This window comes from Paramormyrops kingsleyae, chromosome 16, assembly GCF_048594095.1.
Source record: "Paramormyrops kingsleyae isolate MSU_618 chromosome 16, PKINGS_0.4, whole genome shotgun sequence".
NCBI lineage: Eukaryota > Metazoa > Chordata > Actinopteri > Osteoglossiformes > Mormyridae > Paramormyrops > Paramormyrops kingsleyae.
The window spans coordinates 3,596,489-3,609,889 of NC_132812.1; the positions used below are offsets into that span (position 1 = coordinate 3,596,489).

At 45.0% G+C, this 13,401-nt stretch overlaps 1 protein-coding gene across 11 annotated transcripts in view; it reads left to right on the plus strand.

Moving 5' to 3' along the window:
- Nucleotides 1–13,401, plus strand: part of LOC111854118 (uncharacterized) — a 153,177-nt gene that overhangs the window by 45,677 nt on the left and 94,099 nt on the right. For 9 of the 11 annotated variants that reach the window (XM_072700640.1, XM_072700642.1, XM_072700641.1 and 6 more), the window contains 5 exons: nucleotides 1,874–1,906; nucleotides 4,101–4,133; nucleotides 4,325–4,357; nucleotides 4,554–4,586; nucleotides 12,363–12,395. The exons of 1 other annotated variant lie outside the window; for it this stretch is intronic. In XM_072700640.1, the coding sequence (XP_072556741.1) occupies nucleotides 1,874–1,906; nucleotides 4,101–4,133; nucleotides 4,325–4,357; nucleotides 4,554–4,586; nucleotides 12,363–12,395 (165 nt within the window). The remainder of the gene's footprint in view (nucleotides 1–1,873; nucleotides 1,907–4,100; nucleotides 4,134–4,324; nucleotides 4,358–4,553; nucleotides 4,587–12,362; nucleotides 12,396–13,401) is intronic. One more of the 11 variants, XM_072700644.1, reaches the window with a different exon arrangement.

Below are 13,401 nucleotides of genomic sequence, written 5' to 3' on the forward strand. Positions count from 1 at the left end.
TGAACACCTCAGCATTCATTCGGTTGCTTCCATCCTGTGTCACATCATCAACAAACATTAAAAACCCAGTGCCACTGGCAGTAATGCATGCCCAAATCATCACACTGCCTCCACCATGTTTTACAGATGATGTGGTGTTCTTTGGAACATAAGCTGTTCCAGCCCTTCTCCATACTTTTTTCTCTCCATCATTCATGATACAGGCTGATCTTGGTTTCATCAATCCAAAGAATGCTGTTCCAGAACTGTGCTGGCTTTTTCAGATGTTTCTTTGCAAAGTCCAATCTAGCAATTCTATTCTTAATGCTTATGAGTGGCTTGCATCTCACAGTGAAACCTCTGTATTTGCTTTCATGCAGTCTTCTCTTAATGGTAGACTTGGATATTGATACGCCTACCTCCTGGACAGTGTTGTTCACATGGTTGGCTGTTACAAAGGGGTTTCTCTTCACCATGGAAATGATTCTGCAATCATTCACCACTGTTGTCGTCCGTGGATGTCCAGGCCCTTTTGCGTTGCTGAGTTCACCAATGCTTTCTTTCTTTCTTTCTTTCTCAGGATGTACCAAACTGTGGATTTGCCGCTTCTAATGTTGTGGCAATTTCTCAAATCGTTTTTTTCTGTTTTCGCAGTCTAAGGATGGCCTGTTTCACCTGCATACTGACCGCATTCCTTTGACTGCATGTTGTATGTTCATACCTCAATCTTCCAAATGCAAACAAGACACCTCAAATCAACTCCAGGCCTTTTATCTGCTTAATTTATCATGAAAGAATGAAGGAATTGCCCACACCTGTCCATGAAATGACTTTTAAGTGAATTGTCCAATTACTTTTGGCCCCTTTAAAAAGAGGGTGGAACATGCTAACGAGCTGAAACTCCTAAACCCTTCATCCAATTTGGATGTGGAAACCCTGAAATGAAATATGAGAGTCTGCACTTTATGTCCATCCCCACTGTATAACTTCAATTGTAATATATTTCAGTAAACAGGTATAATTTAAGTAAAACTTGTGTCAGTTTCCAAATATATATGGACCTAACTGTACATCTTTGTGGGGACTCTCCATTCATTTCTATGGGAAAAACAATAATCCCAACTATCATGAGTCACTGGGGCACGGACCAAGAACGAAGGAACAGGACTTCAGGAATCAGGCGAATATGGGGTTTAATTAAGGGAAAACAAGCAGGACCACAAAATCACCGCAGAACGTCACAACATTAATGACTGGGGAAACATACTCTAATGTGGACTTAAATACACAACAGGTATTAACAAGACTAGAAACAGCAGAAGACATTGAGATTCCACACAAGGTAGCGAGGGGGGCGTGGTACACAGGAGGATCGGCACGAGCAAGGCATGATACCAACATGATAACTTTAACCCCTACCCAGCACTGACTGACCGCCTGATGGACGGACAGACACTATCAAAAGGAACACAGGCAGGAACTTCAATACACAAACTAAACCTTATAACAAAGGAGCAGTAGTGCCACCCGAAACAATTAACCAATCACAGAGGGTGCAGGACAATGAGAGGATAGCACAATTAACAATCATGAGGCACGGGGAAACAGGCAGCAGGTGGGACTAAGTTCATCACAGAACTAAGAGGCTTAACAGGCAAACTAGCCCATTCTCTTTGTTTGTGGCTGAAGAGAAAGCACGGTGCCAGTGAAAAGTGAAGGTGCTGTACTCAGCTGTGAAATGTATGTTCTTGCTTTGAAGGGCAATGACCTTGTGGCTTTGAGAATCTTGTTGCGGTCCATGAAGTAGTTTGGCGATCACGGTTTTGGGAAGGTTAGGTTCATTGGGAGGTCTAGTGCGATGTGCTCACATAGTCTCAATCTTTTCTCCTGCCAGGCAGCTGCACCATTTTGTTACTGAGGAGGAGAGGTAAGTAAGAGCGTTGGATGTTTCCACAGTTTTAGGTATTTTGTGAATTTGGATGTTATCTCTGCTCTCTGCTCCTCAAGTTTAGTTAACTTTTCTTCATAGCCAGTTTAGTGCAATCTGTCACTGTATTTTTTTCTGTTTTGTTGAAACGAGAGCACAGAGTAGAGTGGTTATTCCGAAGTTTTTTGTACTGTATTTGTGCATTTGTTTAATTCAACTAGAATGGTGTCAGATTAGCTCTGTAATGCAAAAAACTGTTTAGACAAATAGTTGATATTTTTCCATAGGATTACCTGAAAATGCTAATATTAAAATTATTGCTTTGTAATAAAAATATTATTTTATTAGATAACGGTTCGGATACGGGTTTAAGTATGACGGGTACGGGCGGGTACGGTTTGTCAAAATCAGACCCGTGCAGGACTCTGCTGCTGGGTGCAGCAATAATCATATAAAATTTTTTCATATAGATCATATAAATAATAAATTATTTATTATTTGACGCGACTTCATTACGTAATTTTTGCGGGCAAGGAGCGGAAATTTCTGCGGTAGGGTGGTATAATCAAAACTCTCCCGTTGGCCAAATTTATATCGTATACCGTTTATACCAGGGGTCTCCAACTCCGGTCCTGGAGAGCTACCATCCAGTAGGTTTTCTATCCTACTCGGCTTCTGATGAGCCACACCTGTTCTCAGGTAAATACCAGGAACAGGTGTGGCTCATCAGAAGCCAAGTGGGACAGAAAACCTACTGGATAGTAGCTCTCCAGGACCAGAGTTGGAGACCCCTGGTTTATACCATCTATACCGCACAGTACTAGGTCAACTTGTCCCCGGCCATCAGAGCGACAAAGCATGCATATGCTCAAAGAATCCACAACCACTTCCAAGACACTAGAGAGGTACAACGCATATGGCAGGGCATCCAGGCCATCAGCAACTATAGGACATCTTCACCTGCCTGTGATGGTGAAGCCTCCCTTCCAGATGTGCTGAATCACCTATATGCACAATTTGAAGCATAGAATGATACAGCAGTGAGGATGACCACCCTGCCCCCCAATGACAATGTGCTCCACCTGGCCGCGACTGATGTGAGGAGGGAACCACACGGAATGCCGCTGGACCAGACAACATTCCTGGTTGTGTGCTCAGGGGATGTGCAGACCAGCTGGCAGATGTCCTCACAGACGTCTTCAATATCTTTCTGAGCACCACTGTCATTACAAAATGCTTCAAAGCCACCACCATCATCCCTGTGCCAAATTAGTCTCCAGTGTCCTACCTCAATGATTACCATCCCGTCACACTCATCATGAAGTCCTTTGATATGCTCGTCATGAGGTACATAAAATCACAGCTGGCCCCTTCACTAGACCCCTTGCAATTTGTGTATCGTCCCAACCGCTCAACAGATGATGCCATTACCACCACCCTTCACCTGGCCCTCACCCACCTGGACAAAAAGGACCCTTATGTGAGAATTCTGTTTATACTGTAGATTTCAATTAAGCATTCAACTCAACACAACTGGGCCTGAACACCTTCCTCTGCAACTGGATCCTGAACTTCCTGACTGGGAGACCTCAGTCAGTCAGGATCATCAGAAACATCTCCAGTACCACCAGGCTGAGCACAGGGGCCGATGCCGATGACTCATGACCGTGCAGCAATGAACAGCTCAACTCACTTGATTCAAAACTAAATTACTAACTATTTCATATACAATTTCATTTATTATATACTGCAAACTCTGTGTTGCTACTATTGTTTGCACTTTTATTTACCATTTATTGCTGGCTTGCTAAAAAATACAGTTTATGCCATAATACTGCATCTGCAATAATACTACTTATTCAAATATCCATTCAGACTGGCTCAGTTACTACTGTGGACAGCACTGAATATGGTCTTGTCCTGTAAATTGCACTTGTGTAGTCCTGTGTTGTCTCTGTCCTTTTTTGTGCACCTTGGCCCTGTTGGAATAATGTTTCATTTCACAGTATACTGTATGTATGGCTGAAATGACAAATAAACCTACTTGACCACTTGACTTGATATCAACACAAATTAAATCTAACTCCAATTTTTATAGTTTAGGAATTGCTTTACAATGTATCGATTATGATCTCCAGACAAGATATGATTGGCAAGATATGTTATTTTCAATTGTGTCTTCTGTTCCTTGTAGTGTAAGATCTACAGATTCTGGAATTGGTTCAAGGTATGTGCCCATCACAATACAGACAATATAAGATAAGATAAGACAAGACATGAAATGATGAGATAAGATGACACAGGCAAAACTGACTAACCTATAAAGTCTCCTTTGACTATATTGATACAGCAATGATATGTATGACCTAATTCTTTTGAGTTTAGAATATTTTTAATTTCATTTTATTCTCCTTGTAGGGAAAGTTCTGCCTGTTCTGGAATTGGTTCAAGGTATGTGCCCATCACAATACAGACAATATAAGATAAGATAAGACAAGACATGAAATGATGAGATAAGATGACACAGGCAAAACTGACTAACCTACAGTATAAAGTCTCCTTTGACTATATTGATACAGCAATGATGTGTATGACCTAATTCTTTTGAGTTTAGTATATTTTTAATTTCATTTTATTCTCCTTGTAGGGAAAGTTCTGCCTGTTCTGGAATTGGTTCAAGGTATGTGCACATCACATCATTGTTTTGATAATATGTTTAATGCCTTTTGCTTTTGTGCTTGGTGTAAGTGCTACTTTTCATTTTCTGTTACAGAAAATCCTCCCAAAATGCACCAAATTTTGTAAATGCTGTGCACATTACAGTACAGGAACAATATCAGATCAATATTTTTATTTCAAATTTCATGCTATACCTGTTAAGCTGGCTGTGTTTGCCATTTTATTCAAAATTTGCCCCAGCATTGAAATGTTATCTGGCTCGGCTAAAAAGTTATATATTGAAATGAACAGCAAACTTATTGTTACGGCGCGTACGCGCCCGGAGCGTAGACAAATAGGCAGGAAGCCAGGGATCAGGAACACAGGGTTTAATCTGAGCACTAAGCAACAACACAACATCAATGACGGACACCCAACTAAGGAAGACGTGGATTAATATACATAAAACTAGGCAGAAATAACAGGACACAGGTGATCACAATCAGGGATGAACACGAGGTAACGAGGTGGGTGTGGCACACATCAGGAGCGGACGGAGCGAGGCGTGACAGAACCCCCCCCCAAAGGCGCGCACACCGGGCGCGCCCGAGAGGAGGCGACGGACGAGACAAGACCGGGGAACAGGACCTGGAAAGCAAGAGCAAAAACATTAACGAGACACCGGAAACAGGACCGAGACACAGAACAGGAACAAGGACCAACAGAAAGACAGGACCTGACAAAGAACAGGAAACGCAGACAGGCAGACAGAGAAGGGAGACACAGAGGGAACACCCACAGGCGACACGAAGGGGCCAGGAGTGAACAGAGGAGGAACAGAGGGACGAGGAGGGAACAGAGGAGACACAGAGGGTGGAGGAGCAGAGATGGGAGACCAGACAGGAACGGACGGAGGACAAAAGGGAGCCCGGGGGAACCCAGGCGGGCGAGGGAAGGCAGCCGCAGGGGCCACAGGCGGACGGGAGGCCAGAGCCGGAGGGGACCACACAGGGGGCAAGGAGACAGACGGAGGGACCGACAAAGGAAACGAGGAGGGAAAGCCACGGCAGGAGAAGGCGCAGCCGGAGCCAGGGAAGGCGCTGTCCGACACCCAGCCGGAGCAGGGGGGCCCGGAGGCGGCCGACGAGGCACCGACGGAGGGACCGCAGGTGGGCGACGAGGCACCGGAGGGGGACCCGGAGGCGAGAGCTGAACCGGCGCCGCAGGACCCGCAGGCAGCTACCGAGCCACCGCCAGGGGCCGAACGGGCGACCCAGGGGGCAGGGCGGGCGGGACCCGGGCCCGACGCTTGTGTCCCCGTCCCTTACGGGACACAGAAAGGCAGGGTCCAGGGGGGTGTTGGCCTCGCTGAGGTAAGGGTGAGGGAGTCATGAGGGAAGTCCCCGAGGGTAGAGACTTGGGAAAAACAGGGGGCATGGCCACAGGCGGTGCAGCCGGAGCCGGGGACAGGACTGGCGAGCCAGGCTTATCAGGCGCCGGCAGGACAGGCGAGACAGGCAGATCAGGAGGGGGCGCCTCGGCCGTGCGGCCAGTAGGGGGCGCCTCGATAGGCACCTCAGTCATGTGGCCAGCAGGCGGAGGCGAAGCCAGGCCCTCGGGCGGAGCTGCAGCGGGCACCCTCAGTTCCCGGCCAGCAGGGGGCGCCCCGGTGGAGGCTGCCAACACGTGGCCATCAGGGTGCGCCTCAGCAGGTACCTCGGGCGTGCGGCCAGCAGGGGGCGGTGCCGCGGGCAGAGCGGTGGCAGCTGCAGCAGGCGGTGCCGTGGGCAGAGCGGCGGCAGCTGCAGCAGGCGGTGCCGTGGGCAGAGCGGCGGCAGCTGCAGCAGGCGGTGCCGCGGGCAGAGCGGCGGCATCAGGCAGGAGGGTCGCAGGCAGAGCGGTAGCATCAGGCAGGAGGTCAAGCACCTCAGCCAGGGCTTCCAGGATCGGTGCTTCCGGGCTGTGCGCTGTCCCTTTAAGGGCTTGCGGGACCCGCGGGATAGCGTCCAGCACTGCCCTGGCCTCTTTAAGCGCCAAACGAGTTCCCCTGAAGGGGGAAGCTGCCTGCGAAGGCAACTTTGTGACGGGGGTGATGTCCGGGGCGATCAGGGACTCCCCCCGATGACTGGCAGGGAAAGAAGCTGGGGAGAGAAAGGCAGCTCCCAGGGGAATTGTTGGGGTTTCTTCCGGTCTCTCTTTCGGCTTCTTTTTCTTTTACCTCCGGCTCGCGGTTGCGGAGGGAGACTGTGTTGTCTCCGTAGGGATGGGCGGCAGCTCCCTCATGTCGGCTGCGAGCGGCGTGACCAGCAGCCGCCTCCTGTCAGTCACGCGCTGTATCAGGAGCCGGAGGTTTTCATGCACCTCCGCCATGAGGTGCATGTTCTCGGGCGGGGACATCTCCATCAGGAGGTCGCCTCTCCGAATGGCTAAGTCCAGTGCCACCGGGTCCTCTTGGACCTCGGGCTGCTTCAGCCAGAAAAGCGCTTCCTGAAGCAGACCGAGACGTTGCTCCTCGGTCCGAAGAAGCGTTCTTTCATTCGAGTCCGGTCACTCTGTTACGGCGCGTACGCGCCCGGAGCGTAGACAAATAGGCAGGAAGCCAGGGATCAGGAACACAGGGTTTAATCTGAGCACTAAGCACGCAACAACACAACATCAATGACGGACACCCAACTAAGGAAGACGTGGACTAATATACATGAAACTAGGCAGAAATAACAGGACACAGGTGATCACAATCAGGGATGAACACGAGGTAACGAGGTGGGTGTGGCACACATCAGGAGCGGACGGAGCGGGGCGTGACACTTATGATTACTTCAATTTTCCAGTTAATTGAATAAGTAATTTAATGTCACCATCTAAAATCCTTTTACTTCACATTATGATGCTTTTTTCCAACAGTGAATAGGTGAAAAACTGATGTTTTTTGTGTAACATCTTAGGGTTGTTTCTTTCATTTTGTCTATTATCTGTCTTAATGGATCTCAACTTTGTGGCTGGGTCTTGAATACAAACTTAATTCATTTTTTTAAATAGTTAATTAATATTATTACATACATAAAAAAAAAATGTGCTCTATATTGTGGACAGTAATCACAACCAAAAGTATCATGATATGACATTTTGGCCGTATTGCTCATGCCTACTCCCTAATAATTTTCTGTCCACGGTCGTGTCCCCAACCCCTCATCTTCCCTCCTCCCAATAATGTTGCTTGATAGGTGAGGTAAAACACTTAGGGGAAACATATCTTTTGTTTGGAGATCCTTTGCAGTGTGGGATAAAAACATTAAATTCAGAGTGTATCCCTGCACTGCACCTCTTGGCTGCACCTAGAAATTCTATCTGTACAAGTTATGAACAGAATCAGTGACAAAGAGCATCTCTGGAGGAGTCCAGCACCCACTGGGAACAAGCTGATTTACTGCTGACAATGTGCACCAAGGTCTCATTTCAGTCATACAGGGACCTAATGGGTCCAGCGCCACACTCACCAAAAGCACCTCCTACCGGACCCCCCGAGGGACACCGTCATATGTCTACAAACACATGTAGACTGGTTGGTCAAACTCTCATGAACCCTCAAGTAACTCTTTATATCAACACAAATTAAATCTGACTCCAGTTTATGAAATTTAAGAATTGTTTTACAATTTTTTTATTATGATCTCCAGATAAGACAGGTTGTACTTAATTGTTCCAAAAATGTCAGTATAGGGAGCTGAAATACACTTATCTAGGTACTAATAAATTTAGTTTTTGGCAGGAATTAAACTGTTAAAATGATGTGAGGGGGATATAGGGCTCTCGTAGGAACAAACAGGCACGCTTAGGTTCACTCAGAAATATTTATTAAAAGTGATATAAAATATATGTATATCTCATCAGTCTAAAAAGAATACAAAGTATTATGCATATCGTAAACTGTGACAAGTAATCTCAGTAATAATCAATAATAATGCTACTAGCTATTTACATGCTATCATCACCCACCTTCACTCTTAGACTGGGAAGCCCGTTTCAGTCCTGGCAGGAGACCAACACGTGAGTCCCGAGAAAGTGCCAGGCGATGCACGCTCTATCCCACGGCTGTCAGCACTGGGATCTCCCCCTTCCTTTATACTAATTTTAGCGCTGTGTGCGGGCAGGGGACAAGTTGGCCAGGCTCAGCCCTCCCCTTAGGAAATGAGATCTAAATTTTCCAATTTTGTCCGGGTAACGCTGCTTGCAGTTTTGGTCAAAAATAATAAGATAAGTTCCCGTAATTAATATTTTCCCCTCTTCCTGAGGATGAGGTAAGTGTCCCACACACCAATCGCTAGGTATGGTTTCAGTCAAAAAACAATAAGACAAGTGTCCTTGGTCAATGCCTCCCTGGCCTCCTGAAGGCGAGATAAGCTCCCACATACCAATCCTAGGTACAACATATTTGGCCACCTGTTCTCCTCTTCAGGAAAAACCCCTTAGAAAAGCAAAGTAAGCATCCTTCAACAGAGTGAGCATCCCGTAAATTAGAAATAACAAGATAAACATCCTAGAACAGAATAAGTTTCCCAGGACAAGAATTTTTAGGACTAGATAAGCATCCTGGCCCCTTTTATAAGAAACAAGTTATTTGTGAAAAACAAGGTGTTTCAGTAAAAAACATGTTTGTGCAGTTCAACCATGGCACAATAATATTATGGGTGAATCATGGACAATGTATCTGAATTTCAGGATGGATAGTCCATACACGATCAGAATCAATCCACACCTCATATGTATATCTGCTAGGTGGAGTTGAACAATCACAACTGCTCAGAATATTACAGTAACAGGAGGACGGTGAACAACTCATATTAATTCTATGTTATGTGGGTGATGTAATTGTCCACGAGTTCATCCTAATACATAAACTAACACAAGAATATACAGTATTTACAAAGAAACTTGGTCGGAGGATATGAGTTTCCAAAACCTAGATACCGCAGGGCTTTGCCGATATATATGTTTAAAAGAACCAATAGAGCCACAGGTGTTGCGATGTGGCATAGTGCAGGTGGGGAGAAGAAGGCAACAATGCACTGATGGCTCCAAAGAAACACCGGATTTATTAACAGAATAGACAACAAAGAAACAAAAGACCATTAGGGGTCATAAACAGACGGGGAAAAACACTAAGATCACAACTAAATACTAATTTAAGCAGGACACAGAACTTACAAGGACTAAATATTAGCAAAATTGTGGAAAACCAGGTAAGGGAACAAGGCAGGAACAGGTAGATGCAGCACAATGCAACCACATGAACTTACACACACAGATGTGTAATTACAGTCAGGACCATACATATTTGGACAGAGAGAAAGTTTTTCAATTTTTAAGTTCTGTACATTACCAGAATAAATTTTAAAAGAAACAAGTCAGATGCAGTTGAAATGCAGACTTTCAGCTTCAATTCAGTGGGTAGAACAAAAACATTGCACAAAAATGTGGGGAACTAAAGTAATTTTTCTACACAGTCCCCTCCTTTCAGGGGCTCATAAGTAACTGGGCAAATTAATATAACTGCAAATAAAATGTTCAATTCTAATACTTAGTTGAAAACCCTTTGTAGGAAATGACTGCCTGAAGTCTTGAACTCATGGACATGACCAGATGCTGGGTTTCCTCCTTTTAATGCTCTGCCAGGCCTTTACTGCAGCAGCTTTCAGCTGCTGTTTGTTTGAGGGTCTTTCTGTCTGTAGTTTAGTCTTTACAAGTGAAATGAATGCTCAATGGGGTTGAGATCAGGTGACAGACTTGGCCATTTGAGAATATTCCAATTCTTCGCTTTAATAAAGTCCTGGGTTGCTTTTGCTGTGTGATTTGGGTCATTGTCCATCTATATTATGAAACGCCGCCCAACCAATTTGACTGTATTTCAGTAGACATGATGTCTCTGAACACCTCAGCATTCATTCAGTTGCTTTCATCCTTTGTCACATCATCAACAATCATTAAAAACCCAGTGCCACTGGCAGCCATGCACGCCCAAGCCATCACACGGCTTCCACCATGTTTTACAGATGATGTGGTGTTCTTTGGATCATAAGCTGTTCCATCCCTTCTCCATACTTTTTTCTTTCCATCATTCTAATACAGGTTGATCTTGGTTTCACCTGTCCAAAGAATGCTGTTCCAGAACTGTGCTGGCTTTTTCAGATGTTTTTTTTGCAAAGTCCAATCTAGCCTTTCTATTCTTAAGCCTTATGAGTGGCTTGCATCTCACAGTGAAACCTCTGTATTTGCTTTCATGCAGTCTTCTCTTAATGGTAGATTTGGATATTGATACGCCTACCTCCTGGACAGTGTTGTTCACGTGGTTGGCTGTTACGAAGGGGCTTCTCTTCACCATGGAATCATGGAATGATTCTGTGATCATCCACCACCGTTGTCGTCTGTGGACGTCCAGGCCTTTTTGCATTGCTGAGTTCACCAATGCTTTCTTTCTTTCTCAGGATGTACCAAACTGTGGATTTTGCCGCTTCTAATGTTGTGGCAATTTCTCAAATAGTTTTTTTTCTGTTTTCGCAGCCTAAGGATGGCCTGTTTCACCTGCATACTGACCGCAATCCTTTGACTGCATGTTGTATGTTCATACCTCAATCTTCCAAATGCAAACAAGACACCTCAAATCAACTCCAGGCCTTTTATCTGCTTAATTGATCATGAAAGAATGAAGGAATTGCCCACACCTGTCCATGAAATAACTTTTAAGTGAATTGTCCAATTACTTTTGGCCCCTTTAAAAAGAGGGTGGAACATGTTAATGAGCTGAAACTCCTAAACCCTTCATCCAATTTGGATGTGGAAACCCTGAAATGAAATATGAGAGTCTGCACTTTATGTCCATCCCCACTGTATAACTTCAATTGTAATATATTTCAGTAAACAGGTATAATTTAAGTAAAACTTGTGTCAGTTTCCAAATATATATGGACCTAACTGTACATCTTTGTGGGGACTCTCCATTCATTTCTATGGGAAAAACAATAATCCCAACTATCATGAGTCACTGGGGCACGGACCAAGAACGAAGGAACAGGACTTCAGGAATCAGGCGAATACGGGGTTTAATTAAGGGAAAACAAGCAGGACCACAAAATCACTGCAGAACGTCACAACATTAATGACTGGGGAAACATACTCTAATGTGGACTTAAATACACAACAGGTATTAACAAGACTAGAAACAGCAGAAGACATTGAGATTCCATACAAGGTAGCGAGGGGGGCGTGGTACACAGGAGGATCGGCACGAGCAAGGCATGATACCAACATGATAACTTTAACCCCTACCCAGCACTGACTGACCGCCTGATGGACGGACAGACACTATCAAAAGGAACACAGGCAGGAACTTCAATACACAAACTAAACCTTATAACAAAGGAGCAGTAGTGCCCCCCGAAACAATTAACCAATCACAGAGGGTGCAGGACAATGAGAGGATAGCACAATTAACAATCATGAGGCACGGGGAAACAGGCAGCAGGTGGGACTAAGTTCATCACAGAACTAAGAGGCTTAACAGGCAAACTAGCCCATTCTCTTTGTTTATGGCTGAAGAGAAAGCATGGTGCCAGTGAAAAGTGAAGGTGCTGTACTCAGCTGTGAAATGTATGTTCTTGCTTTGAAGGGCAATGACCTTGTGGCTTTGAGAATCTTGTTGCGGTCCATGAAGTAGTTTGGCGATCACGGTTTTGGGAAGGTTAGGTTCATTGGGAGGTCTAGTGCGATGTGCTCACATAGTCTCAATCTTTTCTCCTGCCAGGCAGCTGCACCATTTTGTTACTGAGGAGGAGAGGTAATGAAGGGTTAATTATTTAAGAAATACAACTAATAAGTTTATGACTGTATGGCCTTTAACCCAATGAAGAAAATAGACAAGGGAACTGAGACTAGGATGAGGTGATCTTACCCGTAAATGGGAAAAAGCAGGAACTTACAGCAAGGGAACGGGTCAAGATGACCCTGTTCTAGACACTCAGAGAACAGGAACCCATCATATTGCTGACACTCATTTTTTACCCTTGTTTGGGAACATGCACACATACTAACTAGAGCAAAAGCTAAAGTATGATGTAGTCACGTAGATGGAAAAGTACAGACGAGGGGGGCCACACCCCAAAAGGCCTATAAAGACCTAGAGCCGACCCCTAGAGTTCGAGCATCTTCTTGTACATGCTGAATGTATGTCGGAGGTTTGCTCCCAGATTGCGCAATCTGTCAGAGAATAAACTGGTGACTTGCAACCACTCCTCGACTGTGCAGTGAATCTCTTCTCATCAACGGACCCGGCGGAGTTCTGACTCCAACAATTTGGGGGCTCGTCCGGGATGAGCAGGAGATCTGCAAGATTCGGCTAAGTGTTGACGAAGCCCACTTGGACACAGAGAACTGCGGGGCCCGATTAGAAGAGGTAAGCAGAGCCTGTTATATCAAAATCTGCATATTGGTCATGTCAAATTGAGCAGTTTGAAGTGTCCAGTGGCCCGTCTGTAAATTAGCACAGAGAGGGGGTTGCGGGTACCAGGTATATGTGGGGTTGATGTACTGTGTCTTGTGTGGTTTGTGCCTTGTGTATAAGGAGTGAGTATGGTAAGTCTGTGAGTGTAGAAAAACCGGAGTTTAAAAATAAATAAAAAAAAAAAATATAAGAGATTTAAAAAATAGAAAAAAAGTAATAAGAAGAGATATAAAAAATAAAAATAAAAATAATAAGAGATAGCAAAAAAAAAAAAAAAAGAAGAAGGGAATAGAGGGCACGGGACCCTCTCCGGCCGAAAAGTAGGTAAAATGAAAAAAGGTAT